Here is a 23,337-nt window from a genome sequence, read left to right as displayed (position 1 = left end):
AGTAAAACTAAAACATAAAGACTGCAGGCAGGAGGATTATTCACTTAGAAATGACAAGAAATACCAGGAAACATGAGAAAATATCCAGAGCCGCCCTGCAGCATCCAACTGTTTACTGGGTCCGGAGAAGGTTCTGGTTCTGACTCTTACTGTGAAATAAAGTTTATTCAGATTTAAATATTTATTTGTGGTATAAAATCTGAGCGGATCCAGACCAGGACAGACTCCCACAGAGACTGAAGCTGTTCTGTTGGTTCTGTTGGTTCTGCCTTAGAGGATGAAACTGGACGGCTGATCTGGGTGGTTCCAACGGTTCCTGTCCGGTCGTTTTCTTTCCCTCTTCGTTCAGGTCAGAATGTGAAACAGGAAGCAGTTGGTGTTCCTCTGGGTCGGGCCTGGTTCCAGAGTCGGTACCTCAGTGGGCCTGGCACACGGCTCCGGTTGCCCCCGGTGATCGGGCTGATGGATAGTTAGAAACAGGTTCTGATCGGGTTCTAGCAGACTGTACTGGATACAGGCCGATGAAGGCGGGTCGATGAGCCGTAATCAGAATCTGGATCCGTTTGATGAATTAGAAACGTTTTAAACTCGTCCGTCATCAAAACATCTGAAACTCATTTCTGACCTGAACGTTTCAGTTCAAATGTTCGGCTTCAACGTTTAACACTGAAGCTGAACAGAACCGATCCTGGTTGCTTCCTGCCGGCTCCCTCTGACCGGACCTCCTCTGTTCCAGCAGCAGACCTCTAGCAGAGGTCAGAGGTCAAAGTGATCTCTAGGTGTCGCCTGACGGAGGCATCACCAGGCTGCCTGTAGCTGCCGGCGGTTATCTGGCCACGTGTGTGCCAGGTCCGGGGCCACCGGACGGCCCGGCCCGGCCCGGCCTTGTATGGCCATGGCTGCAGGGAGACGGAGATAAGGAGGCCGTGTGACCAGCAGCGGGCGTTGCTGTTAAATTTAGAGCAGCTATCAGGCACAGCTCTCCCTCCTGGACACACTCTGCTCTTCTGCAGCGGCTGCATCAGGACCGAGGCGAGTACCGGCTCACCCAACCCCAACCCCAACCTCAACCTCAACCCACAGGGGACAAAACTCCTCATTCACTGTGCTCAACCTGCAGCAGGAGACGCCGAGACACCGTCAGCTGGAGGTGGCTGCAGGCCATTGGAGGCAGTTGGAGGTAGTTGGAGGCGGTAGGTGGATGTTGGAGGTACTTGGAGGCTGTTGGAGGTAGTTGGAGGTAGTTAGAGGCGGTTGGAGGCTGTTGGAGGTAGTTAGAGGCTGTTGGAGGTAGTTAGAGGTAGTTGGAGGCTGTTGGAGGTAGTTGGAGGCGGTAGGTGGCTGTTGGAGGTACTTGGAGGCTGTTGGAGGTAGTTGGAGGTAGTTAGAGGCGGTTGGAGGCTGTTGGAGGTAGTTAGAGGCAGTTGGAGGTAGTTAGAGGCAGTTGGAGGCTGTTGGAGGCCATTGGAGGCAGTTGGAGGTAGTTAGAGGCAGTTGGAGGCTGTTGGAGGTAGTTGGAGGCCGTTGGAGGCTGTTGGAGGTAGTTGGAGGCCATTGGAGGCAGTTGGAGGTAGTTGGAGGCTGTTGGAGGTAGTTGGAGGCAGTTGGAGGTAGTTGGAGGCCATTGGAGGCAGTTGGAGGCTGTTGGAGGTAGTTGGAGGCCGTTGGAGGTAGTTAGAGGCAGTTGGAGGTTGTTGGAGGTAGTTGGAGGCTGTTGGAGGCTGTTGGAGGTAGTTGGAGGCAGTTGGAGGCTGTTGGAGGTAGTTGGAGGCGGTTGGAGGCTGTTGGAGGTAGTTGGAGGCAGTTGGAGGCTGTTGGAGGTAGTTGGAGGCAGTTGGAGGTAGTTGGAGGCAGTTGGAGGTAGTTGGAGGCGGTTGGAGGCTGTTGGAGGTAGTTGGAGGCAGTTGGAGGCTGTTGGAGGTAGTTGGAGGCGGTTTTTAGCGTCTCAGACGCCGTGGTTTTCTGATCAGACTCCGTCTGCGGCTCAGATGGAGTTTCAGGTCTCGGTTTCTCAGGTTGGACGTTTCTTCAGATCTTCCTGTTAGATAAAAACTGATGGAACGTCTTGATTTCTCCACGTTGACCCCTGCTGGTAGAACCCGACCTCTGCAGATCAGTCATTTCATTTGCTAAATTTGCCAACATTTATCACAGATGAATATTCTTGGTGCCAAATTATACATGGACCCATAAAAATATTTACTGATAATCTTTAGATTTTCCAAGATGGCTGCCGTGTTGTTCTGGAGAGTATATTTTCACTAAAGCTAGCAGCAGTTATTGCTAAAGGCGGACAGTTAACCAAACGTCATGGTCACTACCTACTAGTGCTAATTATAATGCTAATCACATAAACATAATGAGCAGAAGCTAATGCTAAGCTGCTAAATGTGTCAAAAATTTAGTGGAAGGTAATGTTAAACTGCAAATCATATAAAAATAGCAAAAGCTAAATCTGAATTTCTACACATAAACAATTAGCAGAGGCTAATGCTAACATCAAGCTAACTGTCTCCTTCCAGTTGACGAATGGAGCAAAGTCCTGATACATTTTATTACTTTAAGATTTATAAACTGGATGAGCCGAAAAAATAAAATGAGACATAAAGTTCATTCTAGTGATGAAAACTGGGAACATTTTATTGCAATAATTGGTTAATAAGGCTCAAAAATGGCAGCCATCTTGAAAAATGGCCGTCATCCTGAAATTCAAGTGTCTGATGGGAAAAATGAAAAACATGTTGATGTTTACTGATGTATCCACAGCAACAGAAACAAAACAAAACGATTCAGATTCTTCTGGGTTTCATTTCTACCAGATTTATTCAGTAAAACCTTCCCAGAACCAGAACCAGTCCAGGTCCAGGAGAGGTTCTGGCTGTTTACAGCTGCTTGTTTTGGACCATTTCTCATCTCCAGTGAGGAAGAGGAGGAGGAGGAAGAGGAGAAAGAGGAGGAGGCAGCGTCTTGTTTCTGGGCTCTAACCGGGTCGAGGTTCTGCTTCTCGTCTTCGCGTCGCCTTCTGGTTCTGTTGGTTCTGTGGGGCTGGAGAGTTTTTCCTCCTTCGAAGATGAAAACTTCCTGGAACTTTGTGGAGATTCTGATTTAAAGCGTTTTGCTCTTCGTCTGACGGTAGGTTCCTCCTCTTCCTCCTCCGGCAGCCTGATGACCGACTGCTTGTGCCTCAGTCACTGCAGAGGTCAGACCTGCTGGAGGTCAGAGGTCATGATATCAGCCTTAATGTTTCTCAGTAACTGTGAAACCAGATCTGACCAGAACCTCACTGCCAGTCCTCATGTGGTTGTGATGCACCTTAACCAGCGGGTATCCATGGCAACCTGCAGGCTGGTGACCCGGTGACCTCGCTGCCCACAGCCTCTGCACTGAGTTGGACCAAAAAGAAGCTCCAAACCGACCAGGTGTTCCTGTCCAGATTTTATTTTACCTCTAAGGAGTCTTTTTCTTTGCAGGTTAAATAATCTGCCAGCTTTTTAACAATATTCAGGAATTATTTACTTATTTCTTGCTAAAAAGTTACTTTTGTATTATCTCAAGCATAAGGGCTGGAAATCTGACAGAAATCCTTGGTAAGGTTTTGTGTTTTGCAGTGTGGATTGGAGCGTTGGCTCCTGTTTGCCGGGTTAAAGGTCCAGATTGTCGATATTTCTCAGATTGGTTGGTCAAAGTTGGTCTGCTGGAGATTAGCGGGACGAAGGTCGTGATTTTGGCTTTGACCGCCTCGCCACATTCATAAACCCAGATCCAGACTGAAGCCCGTTTCTGTCTGTTCAGGTTGAGGAGGCCTGAAGCTTCACCATGAGTCCCGCTGGACGCCCGTCGTTCCTGCTGCTCCTGTTCGCCGCCATCTCAGCCGGGTTCCCGTGCTCCGCAGCAGGGGGCACCGGTTTGACCCCAAAGTCCAACAGCACAACCAGAAACCAGACTAAATGCGGCGGCGGCACCGACTGCATCGAGGGCGTCATCCTGCCGGTGTGGAAGCCGAAGAACCCGGCCTTCCCCGACCGCCTGGCCAGGGCCACCATCTACTTCGTGGGACTGTTCTACATGTTCCTGGGCGTCTCCATCATCGCCGATCGCTTCATGGCGTCCATCGAAGTCATCACCTCTCAGGAAAGGAAGATCACCATAAAGAAGCCCAACGGGGAGAAGATCACCACCACGGTTCGCGTCTGGAACGAGACAGTGTCCAACCTGACCCTGATGGCGCTCGGCTCGTCCGCGCCGGAGATCCTCCTGTCCGTGGTGGAGGTTTGCGGTCACAACTTTGACGCCGGTGAGTTGGGTCCCAACACCATCGTAGGCAGCGCCGCCTTCAACATGTTCGTCATCATTGGCCTCTGCGTGTCCGTCATCCCCGACGGGGAGACCAGGAAGGTGAAGCACCTGCGGGTGTTTTTCGTCACCGCCACCTGGAGCGTGTTTGCTTACACCTGGCTGTACCTGATCCTGGCCGTTTTCTCTCCGGGTGTAGTTGAAATATGGGAGGGGCTTCTCACACTCTTCTTCTTCCCTTTCTGTGTTGGGTTTGCTTATGTGGCTGACCGCAGGCTTCTTTTCTACAAATACGTGTACAAGCGATACCGAACCGGGAAGCAGAAGGGAATGATTATCGAGACCGAGGGCGAGCCAGATCTCCCGTCGAAGGTGGACGTAGAAATGGACGGTAAAATGCTCAACTCCCATAGAGATGAGCTTCTGGACCGAGAGGCGAAGGAGCTGGACGAGGAGGAGGCACGCAGAGAGCTGGCCAGGATCCTGAAGGAGCTGAAACAGAAACATCCAGAGAAGGAGACGGAGCAGCTGATGGAGCTCGCTAACTACCAGGTTCTGACCCAGCAGCAGAAGAGTCGGGCCTTTTACCGCTGCCAGGCAACCAGAATCATGACAGGAGCCGGCAACGTCCTGAAGAAACACGCCGCTGACCAGGTCAAGAGGGCCGCGCAGCATGACATCTGCTCTGAGATATCCGTCAACAACTTCTCCTCCAAGGTCTTCTTCGACCCTGGGAACTACCAGTGTCTGGAGAACTGCGGCAGCGTGGCGCTCAATGTCGTTCGCCGAGGAGGAGACTTGACCGCTACGGTCTACGTGGATTACCGGACTGAAGACGGCACCGCAAACGCTGGCTCCGACTACCAGCTCACCGAAGGAACCATTGTGTTCAAACCCGGCGAGACCGACAAGGAAATCCACGTCAACATCATTGACGACGATATTTTTGAGGAAGACGAGCACTTCCTGGTTCACCTCACCAACGTGCGGGTCACACCAGACGGAGCAAACGACCATCAGGCGAACCACGCAGACGGCCTGGCAGGGCTGGGCCTGCCGTGCACGGCCACCGTCACCATCTTCGATGACGACCACGCCGGGATCTTCAGCTTTGAGGAGCCGGTGGTGACGGTGAGCGAGAGCGTGGGCGTGATGGAGGTGAAGGTGACCAGGAACTCAGGGGCCCGCGGCGTCGTGGCGGTGCCGTACAAAACCATCCAGGGGACGGCTAAGGGTGGCGGAGAAGACTTCGAAGACACGCACGGAGTCCTGGAGTTTGACAACGATGAGATTGTGTAAGTACTAGTGGTGGCACTCACTTAAAAATGTTAATTTCAGGGTCTGTAATTAATTAATTACATTTAATCAAACGACATATCAACAAAATCAGCAACACTTTCAATTCAAAAACCATTTTTGCTGCTAATCATTGAATAAATAGAAATATGAGCTCAAAACCAGGAAGCTTCTTTAGAAACGTGGACTGTGGACGCTGACATTAGCGTTAGCTGCTACATCTTTAGCATTGAGATGTTTTTTTAGGCTAGCATAGCTTCTGATAGGCTAACTCCTTTTAGCCTTTCCAGCAACCAACACAACGGTCTTTTCCAGCAACCAATTTTTCTGGGTTTCAGTTTTGTCCCTGTTGTTGATGTATGGATGAAAACTTGTTCACCAGCTGCGATTTAGAAATGTTTGAATTTTTATCCTGTTAGATTATCTGCTAGCTCCGCCCCCATCCTGTCATGTGACCTGGCGTCTTTCTGCAAACAGCGGGAATAAAATCCCAGCAGGTCTCGAACATGTCAGAGCCAACCGAATATTTGATCTCAGTTGAGTTCAGATCGGGACAGTTTGTTACGGCGCGTCTCCGGAGAAAAAGAAAAGCTTTCAACGGAGGCATGTTGTGACTTTATGCTAGCATGTAGCATCATCTCTTTGTGTTGATGTATCGCCAGCAGACTAAGATGATGCAGTTTGGGTCCAGCAGCATTTCTAACTCACTGGACAGTGTTGAAGCAATAGTAGGGCCACCTAGTGGTCACAGTCATTACAACACGTTGTAGTTTTCATCACAATACACCATCATTTAGGCGGACGTGGGCCAATTGACAGCAGTTTCAGATTAAAACGACAGATAAAACACACTGGGACTCGTCCAGAACCTCCTGATTAACCAATCCGGGCCCAGCCCGACCCAGTCCACAGGTGCAAAGGAAGTGGAGGTCATTCAGAACCACTGGGTCCCATTTGGCAGCAGACATGGGCCAATTCAAGGTTAACATGTTTAATGCTGCAGAGCAAACATCAGCTCATAGAATAATTGGGGGCTTGTCCGGGATCCTGACAGGATTGTTCTGGTTTCAGTGACAGAAATGGTTCCTGGGTGCTCTGGTCCAGATGGTTCTGCAGAACTTGTTTAGAAAGGATTTTATTCTGTTGCTGGTACCGTTAGGTGTCTCGGTATGGCGCCGTACAAGTGGTGGCGATGATGACGATGTTCTGTAATGGCTGTATCTGAACCATCTAGATCTTTGTTCTGAACTGGTTGGATCAGAGAAAGCTTCAGTAATTATTTTTCTATATTTACAGTAGCTGATATTTTTATAACTCATGAAGTTTGAAGCAGGTCAGCTGCTTTTGATCTTCATCACTTCCTGTTCTGATTGTGTTTCCTCTGACAGGTGAAGCAGCTCCGCCTCTGCTCTGTGAGGCAGCAGGAACTGCTTCTGGCTGAGCAGGTTGTTTTAGCTGACCTTGAACCTGAGGTTAGCCCAAGGTTAGCCTGAGGTTAGTCTGAGTTTAACCTCAGAGGTTAGCCTGAGGTTAACCTCAAAGGTTAGCCCGAGGTTAGCCTCAAAGGTTAGCCCGAGGTTAGCCTGAGGTTAAACTCAGAGGTTAGCCCGAGGTTAGCCTGAGGTTAAACTCAGAGGTTAGCCCGAGGTTAGCCTGAGGTTAGCCCGAGGTTAGCCTGAGGTTAACCTCAGAGGTTAGCCCGAGGTTAGCCTGAGGTTAGCCTGAGGTTAGTCTGAGTTTAACCTCAGAGGTTAGCCCAGGGGTGGGCAAACTTTTTGACTTGCGGGCCAGAATGGGTTCTAAAATTTGACAGAGGGGCCGGGCCAGGAGCATTTGGACAAACAATGTAATTTATTAAACCTGGGGATTGAAATGTATTAAAAAAAATTTAAAGAAATCAACATTTAGTGGGAAAAAAAATCAATGGAATCACTTTCAACATTCAGAACATATTATTACCCAACGAAAGGAAGGGGTCTTTAAAATGAGAGCGATGTGCGGCATGTTAATTAAGCTACTGTATACCGCTGCTGTGCGTAAATGCGCAAGTTGCTATTTTTTTCATAACACAGTAGAAAAACTCACATTTCAGTGGGAACAGTGTTGTTGTTCTCCTTTTTTTGCCAGTGCATCAAAGTCTGGAGTTAGTTTCGTTGTGGCAATTCTCAGAATAGATCTGAGGTGTTGGTCAGTTAACCGGGATCTGTATCGGGCTTTGTTGATGTTCATGACGCTGAAAGTCTGCTCACACACGTAGGTCGAGCCAAACAATGCCAGCATCTTTCTGTGCCGTCCTCCAGAGGTTTGGAAATGTGGCTTCGTTAAGTGAAGCGTAAAAGTCATTCAGTTTAAGAGATCGGAACTTCTCTTTTGAGACGGAGTCAGACTGAAGATCGATCAGCTCCAATTGCAGCTCATGCGGTGCTGTTTCGGGGTCTTGTGACAGGGGACAGGACACCAGCTGAAGTGACTTTTCAATTTTTTCAAAATCAGTGAACCGACGGCAGAATTCTCTGTGCATGTCGTCCAGTGATTTGCAGTATTTCTTCACGTTTCGGGTGGCCTTCTGCATGGCCAGTGTGGGAAAATGAGCGAAAGATTTGTTTGACATTTGCCTGGAGAATAAAATCAGCTTGGATTTGAAGGCTCTCACAGTTGTGTACATATCGTGCACAAACTGATCTTTCCCCTGCAGCTTAACGTTCAGCTCATTCATGTGTGACAATATGTCCACAGCAAACGCAAAGTCACAAAGCCAGTCCTCATCGCTCAGCTCAGGGAATTCGTCGGATTTCCCCATTAGCTCCAAAAACGAACGGATCTCCTCTTTGAGCTCTCGTTGGCACACTTTCCCCAAACTTAACCAGCGGACACGAGAGTGGTAAAGTAAGTCCTGGTGATCCGCATCGGTTTCCTCTAGGAACGCAATGAACTGACGGTGATTAAGTCCCCTTGCTCATATGAAGTTAACAAGTTTTACAACTGGATCCACAACATGATTAAGCTGCAATACAGACTTACACAGAGATTCTTGATGAATGATGCAGTGAAGAAAAATAACATCCTGCTCAGGGTTTTCTTCTTTCACTTTATCTTGGATTCTCTTCAGCAACCCGATGTTTTTTCCAGTTAAATTTGGCGATCCATCCGTGGTGACACCGGCAAGTTTACTTCATTCTCTCGATGACAGCAGACACCTGTTCATATAAGTCCTCTCCTCGCGTTTTCCCCTTCAGCGATTCCATGCTCAAAAGCTCCTCCGTTATATCAAAACTGTCATTTATCCCTCGGATAAAAATTAGGAGCTGAGCAGTGTCTTTCATGTCGTTGCTTTCATCCAGTGCTAGTGAATATAAATTAAAGGACTCCGCTTTTTTGTTTAACTCGCTGACTATATCTTCGTCAATCAGTTCCACACGCCGAGTCACTGTCCTGCGTGACAAGCTGATTTTTTCAAACTTGCCTTTGCTTTCCGGACACAAGAGATCTGCTGTGTCTACTATGCACTCTTTCAAAAACTCGCCTTCGGATAAAGGCTTGCTAGCCTTTGCTAACTTGAATGCCAGCAAAAAACTTGCCTTGGTACTTGACTCCTGGATCGCAGTTTGTCGGTGAAAAAAATTCTGCTGAGTCTGTAAATGAGCTGCCAACCTCTGAGCAGTAGCCGCCGGTTCTTGTGTTGACAGCTTGCTAGCGTAGTTAGCATGCTTGGTGGCAAAGTGACGGCTGATATTGTACTCTTTGAAAACTGCAACCGTTTCTTGGCATATCAGACATACAGCCGTTGATCGGACATCAGTAAAAAAATATTTTGTTGTCCACTCCTTTTTAAACACTCGGCACTCAGTGTCCACTTTTCTTTTCTTTGGTCCGCTCATGTTTACCGATGGGGGGAAATGTCAGCTGGAAAGTGTGTCTAGACTAGTGCGCCGTCTATCGGGGAAACGAGGGTATTGCATGGGAAAGGGAAATGAAACAGGATTTTACACATCCATGGGTTTTTACAATAATTTGGACAAGTTCGGCGGGCCGGATTAAAAAGCCTAACGGGCCGTAGTTTGCCCGTGTCTGGGTTAGCCTGAGGTTAACCTCAAAGGTTAGCCCGAGGTTAGCCTGAGGTTAAACTCAGAGGTTAGCCCGAGGTTAGCCTGAGGTTAAACTCAGAGGTTAGCCCGAGGTTAGCCCGAGGTTAGCCTGAGGTTAGCGTCCTCAGACCTGTCTGCTCCACCAGGCCTGATGTTGCTGGAGTTTCAGTCAGCATCAGGTTTAAGGAGAAACTGCAGTTGCTCTCTGCAGGCCACTGGTCGTTGTTAGAAACTGAGAAGTTTCTGCAGGGAGACTTAATGTTCTGTCAGCCAGGACGCTGCCCATTGACAGCGAGTCCAGCTGTTGTTTGGTCCTGTTTGTCCTGCAGACATGTCTTCAGGTGTCCAACAGTGCAGAGACAGAGCTGCGGGTGGACCCTCCTCTTCCTGACTGGGAGCTGCTGACAGCTCCTGGTTTCTGTCTGTCCTCCGTGTCCTCCAGATGTCCTCGCTGAGAGGACGGTGTTTTATTTAGCAGCTAGTCCAAACCTCAGCAGCTCCTGTGTAAGAAGCAGATAAACAGCCTGGAGCTTTCTCCTTATTAGGCCGTCGGCCGCAGCAGCGGCTCGGCGTGCGGCTCGGCCCATAAAGCAGCTGGTCCCTGTCAGAGCGCTGGGAGAGGTCAGGCCTGGCCCGCGGCCACGGCGCCGGCACACATCGCCACGGAGACGAGACGCAGATCAGACTGCAGAGCTCTGTGGACCCATCGTTCCCATCGCTCCCAGTTCAACACTAGTAGCGTCACTTCCAGTGGCAGCTGCCATTACTTTCCATCAAGTAAATAATAAGTCAAAATATTACAGATGTTACACTTTTTAGTAAACAGTAACTTCATTATTTCAACAATTATTATTTACTAACGGGCAATATAACAAACACGTTTTACAAAAATTGGCATCAGCATCAAGACAGGTCGGCAGCCTAGTGGCAGCTGCTGGAACTGCAACTACATGAGATTCTCCTGGAGGAGAAACGAAGGTTCAACTTCATGTATTGATGGAAGTGCCCAATAAAATCTGAATAAAAACATCAAATTCAGGAGACAGACTGCGACATAACGGCACTAAATCACTCTTGCACCGCAGGCCGGTTCTGATCCAAACAGCAGAAACAGAAAAATATCAGTTGAGTTCGCAGGAAACTACAGAAGAGGATCAGGGCCACCGAAAAAGTTTAAAAGTCAGAATTCTTTCTTTTTTTTCCAGTGGCCCTAATCCTCTTCCGTAGGAAACAGAACTTCAATCTGCTGAAATAAAATAAACATGGTGAGTTTCCATGGTGCTGGGCCCGACACACACACACACACACACACACACACGCACACACACACACACACGCACACACACACACACGCGCAAGTACACACAGTTGTGTTTTCATGACTTGTGGGGCCTTCCTATTGACTTCCATTCATTTTCTACAGCCGACCCCAAACCATCACAGACCGAACCCCGAATCCAAAACCAGAGTTTCCCCTCATGGGGACCAGGAAATGTTCCCACAAGGATATAAAAACATGGTTCACAGTCAGAACCAGTCAAAACCAGTCAGAACCAGTCAAAACCAATCAGAACCAGTCAGAACCAGTCAGAAGACTGTCTCATGTCTCAGCAATCAGTTGGAGTGGAAATTAATCCAGGAGCGGACTCTCATTTGAAACCAGATTTCTATGTTCTGTTTTAAACTGAAAGGTTGCTACAGGAAACAGCAGCCCTCTGGGTTTTAGACGTTGCCTAGGAAACGGAGGTGTGCGAACACCTGGACGTCAGAGGAGCGTTGAGAGGCGATCTTTTGTCACCCAAAGGTTCAGGCGAATTTATGAATAAAGTTTCTCCTGTGGATTCCCTGAGGTGTCGCAGTGCATGCTGGGAGATGTGGTCCAGTCGGTCCCTAGCAGTAAAGGAACGCCCAATGAGAAAACCTGACCTGCTGCAGGGTGGACCACCTTTCCCCAGACATTTCCACTGAGTCTGTGCAGAATCGACTGGTCCTCCTGTCCACCTGTCCCTCCATCCCTCCGTCCTCCTGTCCCTCCGTCCTCCTGTCCCTCCATCCCTCCGTCCTCCTGTCCCTCCGTCCTCCTGTCCCTCCGTCCTCCTGTCCTTCATCACGTCTCGCTCCTCTTCCTCTGCTTTCTTCTCTTTCAGCAAATCGATTCGGATCAACGTTGTCGATGACGAACAGTACGAGAAAAACAAGAACTTCTTCCTGGAGGTCGGCGATCCTCAGCTGCTAGAGATGAGTGAACGGAAAGGTGGGGGCGTCGCCACCATGACCTCTGACCCCGCCCCACTGACCATTAACCTTTCCTAACCTTGACCCCCTCAGATGTTTGTGGTTTCCGTGAACCTTTGCGTGATTTTAGGTTCAGGGTTGCAGCGGTTCTCTGAAACCCCCCCCCGCCTGTGTGCCTGTAAACTAATGACCCCTGACCCCACAGGAAGACGGTGTCGGTTAGAATAACGGACCATGAGGAATACGATAGGAAGGCCAGCTTCTACCTGGAGCTGCAGGAGCCCTGCTGGGGCAGGAGGGGACGGACAGGTGGGAGTCGTACCTGCCTGGTGACCTTTGACCTCTCTTCTTCCTGCTGTCGCTCTGCTGCCTCCTATTGGCCAGGACTGTCAGGGGCTCAGCTCTGATTGGCTGCAGCTGAGCTGGTTTAAGTGGGAGGGGTTTAGAGACACTGGTCCAGGTTATCTGGAACAGAAACAATCCAGACAGTCAGACCTTCCAGTCTGGACCTACTGGTCCCAGTCTGGACCCAAACTGGTCCCAGGCTAGATCTACTGGGCCTAGTTTAGACTGCTGCTGTAGAAATCCAGATGGCCTAGATCAGGGGTTTTCAAAGTATGACAGTGTGAGCCCCCCTCCATGGAGCACAATGCCTGCTGCCCCCCCAATAATCAACCCACACAAACAAATGCCACTACAAAAACTTCTAATTGCTTTTATTTTAGAACCATCTCATCTTTTAAAATGACACTTTATCTGAATGAAATTTAACACATGAACATTTTAAAACATTTCCTCCCATTTTAATTATTTTATCAGGGCCTTTGTATGGTAAATACGCCCTTTTTTCATTTTCCTAATGATAAGAACAACCCAAACTCATTTTTAACCGTTTTCTCAAACAAACGTTACATCTGAGATTCTGAGTTTAATGTTTGTTTCAATGTGACGCCGGAGCTTACAGGGTCTCATGCTATCATCAGCCAGAACCTCCTTGCAGATTACACATTGCGGCCCTGGAGCATCATCAGGACCAGTCCAGGAAAATCCAAACTTTAAGTAGTCGTGGTCATACTTCCTCTTTTTTCTACTTACGCCAGAGCTCGTCTCCCCTGCCTTTTTCTTTACTAAAAATGTGTCCATTCTTTCTCTCACATCAGTAGACAGCAAGCAGATAGCTTCTTTTCCGGTTTATTTTTTCCCTCGCACCGCGCCTCCCCTAACGTGCTCTGGCGCCCCCTAGGGGAGGCGCGCCTCACACTTTGAAAACCGCCGATCTAGATCAGTGGACCCGGACCGGACCGGGGAGAGGAAGAGGAACCGTCAGATAATGCTTCCCGCTGAAGTACCGGTCTGCGGGTTGGGGACCACTGGTCTAGAGCAGGGTTTCAACGTGTGGGGCTTGGCCCACAGGGGGCGCCAGAGCACTTCAGGGGATCGGAAGGAAAAATCCAACAAGAAAAGAAACTGAATGTTTAGCCAAGCTGGAGACAAGAAGTCAGATTTTTAGACAGTCAGGGAGGATCAACATGGAATGAAGGAAATAAAGCTGGGATGCTAACGGCTAACTGTCCCATGCCATGAAATGCTAGGGGATGCTAACGGCTAACTGTCCCATGCTATGAAACGCCAGGGGATGCTAACAGCTAACTGTCCCATGCTATGAAACGCCAGGGGATGCTAACAGCTAACTGTCCCATGCTAGGGGATGCTAACGGCTAACTGTCCCACGCTATGAAACGCCAGGGGATGCTAATGGCTAACTGTCCCATGTTATGAAACGCCAGGGGATGCTAACGGCTAACTGTCCCACACTATGAAACGCCAGGGGATGCTAATGGCTAACTATCTCACTCTGAAATGCCTGATCTAGCGATCGAACCTCCTACTGGTTCTGACGCTTCATGCTTCTCTTTATTTTCTCTGCAGCTCTGCTGCTGCAGGAAGTCGGTAAGCAGACTTCCTGTTTCCTTTCCTGCTTCAACTTTGACCCCTTCAGACAGAAACAAACGTCTGACTGAATGTTCTTGTCTTCTGGCCTCACAGGTGGCTTCGTCCAGACAGGTAGGACCGCCGTCGGGTTCAGTCCAGGTAGACGGTACCGGTACCTGATGGGCCGACATTAACTGATCCTTTCTCTAACGTTTCATTAGACAAGCAGCTGTTTGGTAAGACACCGCCCCCTGGTGGATGTTTGAGTGTCTAATTCTACAGACCGTCTGACCCTCTGAAGCCCAGGAGGCTCTGATTTAACCAGAACCGATTCAGAACCAGACCAGAACCAGAACTGGACCTTTAGGAGGCTCTGGTTCTAGGGAGCTCTGCCGGGTTCTCTGCATTTCAATCAGCTCCGGGGTTTGACTAGACCATTGGAACCAGGAACACCTCGACTCTTTAGTTCCCCAGTCTGGCCGCACCATCATCCCTCCACCGCCATGCTCTGAGGCGTCTGAGCAGCTGGGTCTGGTTCTGGTCTGGTTCTGGTCGTCTGGGACAAACGTCTCTACCCGGGTTACAGAAGAACCCGTCTCAGGTTCTGTTGTTGGCTCGGTTTGAGTTGAAATGAACCCAGCTTGTTAAATGGGAGCCTCAGAGGTCTGGTACTGGTCAGACGTTCAGGACTCGTGTGTCTGTGGGACCTGGAAGCTTCTCCTGCAGGTCCACTGGGCTGGACGGGTTCTCCTCGTGGTCCGATGGGAACCGGGTCCACTAGCTGCACCTGACACCAGAACCAGCCAGTTTTCCTACAGTGAGGTTCTGGTGGTCCACTGCTGAATCCGATCACCACCTCTGGTTGATCGGGTTCGACCCAGTTCAGAACTGCCTGAAGGGTCAGAGGTCAACCTAACTCACATTCTGACTGCATGCCTGCACCCCGGTCCAGAATGGCAAACTATAACCAGGAAGTCCTGACTGAGCATGCTCAGTACGTTCCGACGCACTGAGCATGCTCAGTTCCCAGTTCAGGTTCTGGTTTAACTGGTTCAGACGGAGAGACCATAAAACCAGGTCCAGTTTAATCAGAGTGCTTTTGTTTCAGGCAGTGTTCTCTAACGTGTGTCTGGGTGTCGGCTGGAACCAGAACCTACTCTGGTTCTGGTTCTGATCGCAGGACAGTTCTGGATTCAGTCCATTCAGTTCCTGTTCACCTGTTCAGGTCGAGAAATCTACAGGAAGGTCCAGGGCCGAGACCGTCCCGCCCCGTCCAACATCGTCAGCATCACAGGTTGGCGTCCATCCACCCACCCATCCATCCACCCACCCATCCATCCACCTACCCATCCACCCACCCACCCATCCATCCATCCATCCATCCATCCACCCATCCATCCACCTACCCATCCACCCACCCATCCATCCACCCACCCATCCATCCATCCATCCATCCATCCATCCATCCATCCATCCATCCATCCATCCATCCATCCACCCACCCATCCATCCACCTACCCATCCACCCACCCATCCATCCACCCACCCATCCATCCATCCATCCATCCATCCATCCATCCATCCATCCACCCACCCATCCATCCACCTACCCATCCACCCATCCATCCATCCACCTACCCATCCATCCACCCACCCATCCATCCATCCACCCACCCACCCATCCATCCATCCATCCATCCATCCATCCATCCATCCATCCATCCATCCATCCATCCATCCATCCATCCATCGGTAGGCAGAGCAGATTCTTGGTGTTGAGTTTGAAGACAAACTGAGATCAGGAGATCAGAGTCTGGATACTCAGAGAAGCTCCGAGTATCCAGAGCTGGAGAAGAGAACCCTGCATTTATTTCAAAACTCGCTACCTGCGTTGGCCTGCAGCTAAACAAACCATGTGACCTTTGTCAGATGGGGTGTGTGAGGAAGTTTTGACAAAGAAGGAGGAGGAGGAGCGGCGGATCGCAGAGATGGGCAGACCGACGTTGGGCGAACACGTCCGACTGGAGGTCATCATCGAGGAATCGTACGAGTTCAAGGTGAGAGTAAATCCCTAAAATCACGCCTCTGCCTTCTGGGTTCCTCCCAAATGTCGGGAGGTCTGGTTTGCACTGGATCCAGGCTGCAGCTTTAGATGTACAGAGACGGAGCTCTGGTGAGAACACTGGTTCTCCAGCGGTTTGGTCCGACGTATTCCAGGTCTTACATCAGCATTCAGTCTGTCTTCAGAGTAACCACTGGTTTATGGCCAGAAAGGTAGACTTTCCGTTCCTGGTTGGTCTGGTTTCAGAACACGGTGGATAAACTGATTAAGAAGACCAACCTGGCTCTGGTGATCGGGACAAACAGCTGGAGGGAGCAGTTTGTGGAGGCCATCACTGTCAGCTCAGGTACTAACTGCAGACAGAAAACCTGCTTCTCTGAATTTTTCACACGAAGCAACAGGGAATGTTGTCTCTCTCCTCAGGTGATGATGATGACTGCGGTGAAGAAAAAATGCCTTCCTGTTTTGACTATGTCATGCACTTCCTGACTGTCTTCTGGAAGCTTCTGTTTGCCTTTGTTCCTCCAACGGACTACTGGAACGGCTGGGCCTGCTTCGTCGTCTCCATCTCCGTCATCGGCATGCTGACCGCCATCATCGGAGACCTGGCCTCGCATTTTGGCTGCACGGTCGGCCTCAAAGACTCCGTCACCGCCGTGGTGTTCGTCGCGTTGGGTACTTCAGTACCAGGTGTGACACAAGCTAAGGTTGATACCACAGCCAATAAAACAGATTTAGGGTGCATTCACACCAGCCTTGTTTAGGTGGCTTTAAGTAAACTCCAGTTCGTTTGATTAGAAAGTCCAGTTCGGTTGGAGAGCAGTAGCCACAGGCTGGGGAAAAACACCCTTAGTCTATGTTGAGGTCTGGTAGCCATATCAGTTTGACATCTACTGGGCTAATAGTCTTAGTCTTGGTGGGAAAGCAGAGAAACGCAAACAGGCAGACGGAGAACATGAACGGTCTCTTCAGAACGGACCGGGCCAGGCACCAAACAGAGACAGGTGATCTGGAGAGCAGGAAGCTGTGATCCTGATTCATGTTCAGGCTAACTCTGCAGTTTGGATCTGGAAATAAAAAGAGAGGAAGCAGAACACAGGAAGTTTCTTCTGTTAGTCATCAAACACCAGACTTTACTGCTAAGCTAGGTAGCTACTGAAGAACAGGAAGGCAAACATGGAGGCTTCACCTGACAGTTAGCTTCTTGTTCCAGACCCAAAACATGACGAATTTTAAACACAAGATGTTTTCACCAGCAGTGGGAACCGATCAGAAAAGAGTTAGCTAAAGCAGCACCCTGACCACTAACACTGAAGCAATATGATCTAAAGCTAATGCTAACGCGCTACATTCAACCATCAAAATGAATCAAAGTTTATTTGTATATCACATTTCAAAGAGCTTTAATCACAAAAACACAAAGTTACATTCTGCCATCATCACACATCAGATTATTGATCAATGTTTATTGATTATGTTTCCAAAGCAGCTCTAACCAGGTTTAAAAACACTCAGTGTTTCGGCTGTTTTCCAGTTTTCTGGAAGTTTGTTCCAGATCTGTGGTGCATAGAAGCTGAATGCTGCTTCTCCAACCAGCAGGTTGATCCAGCAGCAGTAGATCTTTAATCCATTCATAAATATAAACAGCGGTTATATATTCATATATATAAACGACCAGTGAAGGACTGTAGAGCCAGGTGATGTAGAACTGGGTGTGACCTCTGACCTCTTTGACGGGACGTTTCCTATTGAAACAGAGAAATCCCAGTTCTGAGGTCAGATTAAGCTGGTTCCCACCAGGCGCTACGTGATTCCGTGGAACCTTTCGGTTTTATAGCTGTTGAGTTTTGCTAACTGAATCAGCCGGATTGACCGACTTCAGTCAGAAAGCATTAACCAGTTTACTGTAGAGCTACAGCCTGTAGATCCCACTTCAAAATATTAGCATGAACATAAATGTCTAACGACCTGCAGAATTCACAACAGGTGAAAACCAAGACGGTGAACTTTACTCAACTGAAAGTTTACAATACAGCCCAGTAAATTATCACTTTAGAAGTTGTGTGGAGAAATTAATTTAGGGGAAGATAAGAACACTGAGCTTTTTCAAAGTTAGCAAAACGCTGAACAAGATGGCAGCTCAGCCGTTAGACCAGCAGGATCTGACGGCTGCTTCCACCGACCGAGGAAAGCGACTGAAAGAGCTTTTTGTTTTCTTCGTCAGACACCTTTGCCAGTAAAGTGGCAGCGATCCAGGACCAATACGCGGACGCCTCCATCGGGAACGTCACAGGAAGTAACGCCGTCAACGTCTTCCTGGGCATTGGCGTGGCGTGGTCCATCGCCGCCGTCTACCACTACAGCAAGGGCCAGGAGTTCAGGGTGGACCCGGGAACGCTGGCCTTCTCCGTCACGCTCTTCACCATCTTTGCTTTCATCTGCATCGCCGTCCTGATCTACCGGCGCCGGCCGGCCATCGGCGGGGAGCTGGGCGGCCCGCGTGTTCCTAAAATCCTGACTTCCTGCCTGTTCTTCAGCCTGTGGTTGATGTACATCGTCTTCTCGTCGCTGGAGGCGTACTGCCACGTCAAGGGCTTCTAGGCCATGTGCTTCAAACGGAAGTTGCGATTTGGACGGTTTCTCTTCGGTCCATCGGATCGTCTGATTCCTATAACGTGTGTTTCTGTAAAGACTGAGTTCCCGAGAGGTTCTGGTGGGTTTCGGGTTCCTTCAGGTTCTGATCAGAGAGTCAGAATTTAGTATAACCAAGATGTTTGGGTCAGTCCTGCTGGTTCCTCTGACTTCCTGTTACATTTTTCTAAGGTTCAGTTGTTCAGGTTTTCAGTGTCTTGGTTCTGGTTTCGGTAGAACCATCTTTAAAATGTTCTGTTGGACCCAGAATGCTGCATGTTTTCCTCTAAGTTATCTCATACCTCCAGATTATATTTAAAGTGAGTTTTTTCAGGTATTTTGAAGTTCAGTCAGGTCCAAACGGCTTCAGGGGTTTTCTCTGAATGTGAGCAGCTTTTCAGACCTTCTGGCCCGGCGACGGCCCGGCGTCCGGCCCGACGTCCGGCCCGGTTTGGACAGAAAGCCTCTGGATGCGTCTTGTCTCTGCAGGCGCCTGCTGACTTCCCTCCACCTTTAGTTGTGCACAATGTTTAGTCTTGCATGAACTTTGAACCCACTGCCACAGAGTGACGTCACCAGAGATCCCTGCCTTTATTCTGCCATGTGATTGGTTGTTGAATGCAGTTTCTCCTGAAAACATTAAAGTTTAGTGAGTGATGATGAGTCCACTTCTGTCTTCAGTGTCCTGGATCTTCCCACTGGGAACCAGAGGTCCGTAATAATTCTGAATTATTATTATAACTGCTTATGGCAATCATTAAATAAACCGGTCATTTAGATGAAAATAAGCCCCGCCCCCATCTGGAAACAAACAGCAACAAGGCCCGGTTCTGATGCTGACGGTTTCAGGGCTTATCTGGATCCGCCTTAACTCGGGTCATTGTTCAGAACCGAACCGGTCCGGTCCTAACTGGAACAAGACTTGGTTTCTGCTCACTCAGGGGTTCTGGCCCGGTTTGAGGTGGTTCCTCTGAACCCCGTGGAGGTTCTGGTTCTGACCCGGTGGGCCTCAGCAGAACCCAGCGTAGCTGGCGGTGGAGCGAGCGCAGAAACCCGGATAGAGCGCCTCAGTGAACTCGGTTCTGAAGGTGTGAACGTGACTCGGCCCGGTTTCAGTCAGCAGGAAGAAGGACAGAACCCCCCCACCGTGGTCCAAACGGACCCGGACCCGCTCATAGCCGTCATCAGGCACGTCATAGGTCCACTTCTCCCCGCCGTGCCACGCAGTCAGAACATCTCCCTCTGCTGCGAAGAACCAGGACGCCCGGTTCCGCCCGAACGCGGCCCTGCCCGCTCCCTTCCTGGGAACGCTTCCGTACGCCAGAGCGACGCCGACGGCGGCCCGGTTGTCGGCGCTCATCCACTCCACGTCGAAGCCATGGCGACCCGTCAGCGCCGCCCGGCTCAGAACCTGCAGCTCCGCGTTGAACCGCTGCGGGTTCTGCGGGTAGTTCTGGTACCGGTCCGAAACCGTCACCCTGCGCAGGTCCGGAGACACGAGGAGCCAGCTGTTGGTAGTGTCTGGGTCCAGGACGAGATCCGACGGGTCCGACGGGTCCAACGGGTCCAACGGGTCCGCTTCAGAACACGAGACATCAGAGTTAATATGTTTTTTATGTGTATTTGTTTAGTTAATAACGCTCAATAAAGTTTCTTTAGAAAAAATGACTAGAGGAAATAGAACTCCTGCTTAAATACACTTCAAAATAAGAGCATGTGCATAAACGTCTAAAATCTTTTTAATAGATCATAACCAAAACTTCAACACAGATGTTGAACTTTGAACTTTCTTGGCTGTTTACAAAACAGCCAAGAAAATCAGCGATTCAGAATTTATCTGGAGAAATTAATTCAGGGAAGCTAAGCGCACTAAATGTTTAAGGTAGCAAAGCGCTAAACAAGAAGCTAGCTTCACTGTTAGCACATTAGCGGAAGGTCAACCAGTAACGCACTGTGAGGGTTCGTCAAGTTTTAGCAAAATAAGATGGGGGCGGGGCCTACAGGCGAGTCGGAGCCAATCAGAGAGCAGCTAGACAGCGGTCTTACCTGGGATCAGTGCAGTGAGCGGCTGCTCCTGGTCTGAGGACATGTCTCCACCCTGAGGGGACACAAACACCCACTGAGAGCACTCAGCTGGTCTGGACCTGCAGGCAGAACTCTGGAGGACACCTGAGGACACCTGGGGACACCTGGGGACACCTGGGGACACGCCGTTAAACCTCCAACCCACCACAGGAAACAGGAAGTTAAATCAGGATCCATTCAGGATCCATTCAGGGTCATAAGTGTACACACACCTCCAGAAAGCTCAGGAAGTTTACTTTTTACTTTTTAGAAACTATATTTTATATAATTAAAATATTGAATACCGACAGATTCCGACATTCAGACAAACTTTCATACTGTTTATTTATGCACTTCTACATTTGACTTGTGTAATAATACTTTATTAAAGAAGAGAATTAAGTGACGTCACCGACTCAAGCTTAGATTTACGGTTTGTTCACAAATCTTTCATTTGGAAAAAATACTTTGTTTACATTTTTAAAGCAAATGAAAGGAAAATGGTCTGATTATTTCTTGGATCATCTTTAGAGCACTTGGATAATAAATAACAGATATTTATGAAACCATAAATATGCCGTTTAAAACCTGATCTCACCGATGCTGCGTGTTTAAGGAAGTTGGAAGCTAAAAATATCATAAAACAATGATATTTGTTTTATGTCCTCCAGCGGAGACAGGAAGTGTCCACCTGGTGTCGGTCTTACCTGCCCAGTGTCTCCGGTTTTCTGAGCTTCCGGTCGCAGCAGAACCAGGAACCTGGTTCCGGGAGGGTCCGTTTGTTTAGTGACGGCAAGCCGGTGTGGGAGGAGTTTCCTCCGGAGCGACGTCAGACATTATGGCAGGTCGTTTTAACATAAAATCGGCCTCACCACGCTCGCATTCCAGAAATCTGAAACTGGTTTCTGAGAGATATACAAGTTAAGCGAGTTAGTTAATAATCCTTTTATTGTTTGTTTTTATTGTTGCTACCAGAGCGGTCAGGGTCCAGACGTGGATTTAATGTCTGCATTATGTGATCGTTGCTACTACATCTCGTTGCTTGTACTTGTGACAATGCAATGACAATAAAGTTGAATTCTATTCTATTCTATTCTATTCTATTCTATTCTATTCTATTCTATTCTATTCTATTCTATTCTATCGTGTGAAATAAAAGTTAAAATTCCTGTCTGTGTAATCTAGGGCAGTAAAGCGGGTTCTGGACAGATGCGCCAGGACGGACAGACCTCTGGGTCAGACATCCAGGCGGTCCCTTTGAACCTGCCAGCCGGTTCTGGTGATGAGGTCAGGCCGATGCTGGATCGGGCTTGGATGCAAAGGGAAACTTAAGGAGCAAATTCCCACAGAGCCGATCAAACCCGGAAGTTTTCATGAATAATAAACAGATGGAATTTTAACCCGACCAAACCCTGAGGACTGGTTGGAGCGAGTCGGACCAACATCCTGCTTCTGCAGAAGGAGCCATCAAGAAGAACTGATCAACCAATCAGAAGCTGACGTAGAGGGGGGGCGTTGTCACGGGAGACGGCCAATAAAAAGGTTTCACCCAGTAATAAACACAACCTCTAAATTCCCATAACTACGTCACGACGGCACCAGAAATATGTAAGAATAAAGCATTAAATAAAAATAAAGTGATCAACAGCGACGAGTCAGTCCAGGTCAAAGGTCAGGCATGTTGGCCAGATTAGCTCTAAATTTAGTTTAGATCAGCGTTTCCCAATTCCAGTCCTCAGGCCTCCCCGCCCTGCATGTTTTAGGTGTTTCCCTTCTGCTACACACCTGGGTTGAATCTCTGGGTGATCAACAGGTTTCTGCAGCACTTGATGTTCATGCAATCATTTGAATCAGCTGCTCTGGAATAGATGCTCATCTAAAACATGCAGAGCAGGGAGGCCTGAGGACTGGAATTAGGAAACGCTGCTTTAGACTAATTAACAAACTTGGTGTGTTCTAAAAACTATTTCACAATGCAAAGAAAAACATTTATTGTTTATGTTTTATTATTACAAATCAATAACCATTTGGATAATTGAATGTTTATTGATTAAACGCCTCAGTGATGGCGGTTCAAATGGACACAAAGAATCTGATGTTTGTCCTCATATCTTCGTCTTCATTTCTTTTGACGCTGTTAAATCTACCTATGATGAAACGCAGTCAAGAACAAAATCAAATGCATTTTGATTATTATTTTATTAAGAAATGAAACAGAGAAAAGGAGCAAAGGCTCCGTGAAGGAAAGATGAAAGGAAATGTTTTTTCATCCTCCATCTCTACAAACAGAAAGAAAGAGTTTCAGTTCATAACTCTGGACTCTGAGCCTGCAGACTGGAAAACAAGCTTCAGTCTCACTAATTAAGCCAAAGTTTTCTTTTGTCACGAAGGCAAAAGTGTTTGAACGAACATCCCACGATTCTACAGTCACAGCAAAACGGCCAAAGTCTGACCCAGGTGGACCCCAGGGCCACATCCTCCCCGGGCCTCACTTTTTAATTTATCTTATCATTTTATTATTCTTCCATCACTGCGCATATTTTCATTCTGCTTTCCAAGAGCGTTCTTTTAATTAAAGATTTCCTTCTGGTTCTTTCACGATCTCAAGATTTTTTATTAAACATTTTGAACAAGTGTACAATACCACATGGCGTGTTCATACATGAAGAAACAAGTCTTACTGGCTTAAAGCACACATATAATTATGACAATAAAAAAAATGTAAACAGGTCAAATAAA

The 23,337-nt window shown here is 48.5% G+C and overlaps 3 protein-coding genes across 16 annotated transcripts; 1 reads left to right on the top strand and 2 right to left on the bottom strand.

The window, feature by feature from the left end:
• The first annotated feature begins 994 nt into the window (after positions 1 to 994).
• Positions 995 to 19,192, top strand: LOC102216805 (sodium/calcium exchanger 1). 12 transcript variants are annotated; one of them, XM_023333582.1, is made up of 11 exons: positions 2,974 to 3,132; positions 3,793 to 5,588; positions 11,822 to 11,928; positions 13,839 to 13,859; positions 13,956 to 13,973; positions 14,063 to 14,077; positions 15,067 to 15,135; positions 15,771 to 15,898; positions 16,150 to 16,249; positions 16,327 to 16,593; positions 18,128 to 19,192. In XM_023333582.1, exons 2-11 carry the CDS (start codon positions 3,817 to 3,819, stop codon positions 18,502 to 18,504), a joined length of 2,874 nt encoding a protein of 957 aa, XP_023189350.1. In that variant the 5' UTR covers positions 2,974 to 3,132; positions 3,793 to 3,816; the 3' UTR covers positions 18,505 to 19,192. The 12 variants fall into 12 exon arrangements, with proteins under 12 accessions (XP_023189347.1, XP_023189346.1, XP_023189349.1 ...); XM_023333579.1 differs by lacking the exons at positions 2,974 to 3,132; positions 14,063 to 14,077 and adding an exon at positions 995 to 1,180 and having other exon boundaries at positions 13,956 to 14,000; XM_023333578.1 differs by lacking the exons at positions 2,974 to 3,132; positions 14,063 to 14,077 and adding an exon at positions 995 to 1,193 and having other exon boundaries at positions 13,956 to 14,000.
• On the bottom strand, positions 1,141 to 2,312 carry LOC111608644 (leucine-rich repeat extensin-like protein 5). The gene is made up of 3 exons (XM_023334054.1): positions 2,303 to 2,312; positions 1,463 to 1,911; positions 1,141 to 1,401 (listed from the first exon to the last, which is right to left on the bottom strand). Exons 1-3 carry the CDS (start codon positions 2,310 to 2,312, stop codon positions 1,141 to 1,143), a joined length of 720 nt encoding a protein of 239 aa, XP_023189822.1.
• Positions 19,193 to 19,303: 111 nt separating the features above from the next.
• On the bottom strand, positions 19,304 to 21,635 carry LOC111608605 (stonustoxin subunit alpha-like). Of its 3 annotated transcripts, none has more exons than XM_023333593.1 (3): positions 21,197 to 21,635; positions 20,581 to 20,753; positions 19,304 to 20,112 (listed from the first exon to the last, which is right to left on the bottom strand). In XM_023333593.1, exons 2-3 carry the CDS (start codon positions 20,621 to 20,623, stop codon positions 19,544 to 19,546), a joined length of 612 nt encoding a protein of 203 aa, XP_023189361.1. In that variant the 5' UTR covers positions 20,624 to 20,753; positions 21,197 to 21,635; the 3' UTR covers positions 19,304 to 19,543. The 3 variants fall into 3 exon arrangements, with proteins under 3 accessions (XP_023189361.1, XP_023189362.1, XP_023189358.1); XM_023333594.1 differs by having other exon boundaries at positions 21,306 to 21,635; XM_023333590.1 differs by having other exon boundaries at positions 20,581 to 21,635.
• Between the last annotated feature and the right edge of the window lie 1,702 nt (positions 21,636 to 23,337).

Source organism: Xiphophorus maculatus, chromosome 5, assembly GCF_002775205.1.
Source record: "Xiphophorus maculatus strain JP 163 A chromosome 5, X_maculatus-5.0-male, whole genome shotgun sequence".
Classification (NCBI taxonomy): Eukaryota; Metazoa; Chordata; class Actinopteri; order Cyprinodontiformes; family Poeciliidae; genus Xiphophorus; species Xiphophorus maculatus.
This window is presented reverse-complemented; position numbering and strand designations above follow the sequence as displayed.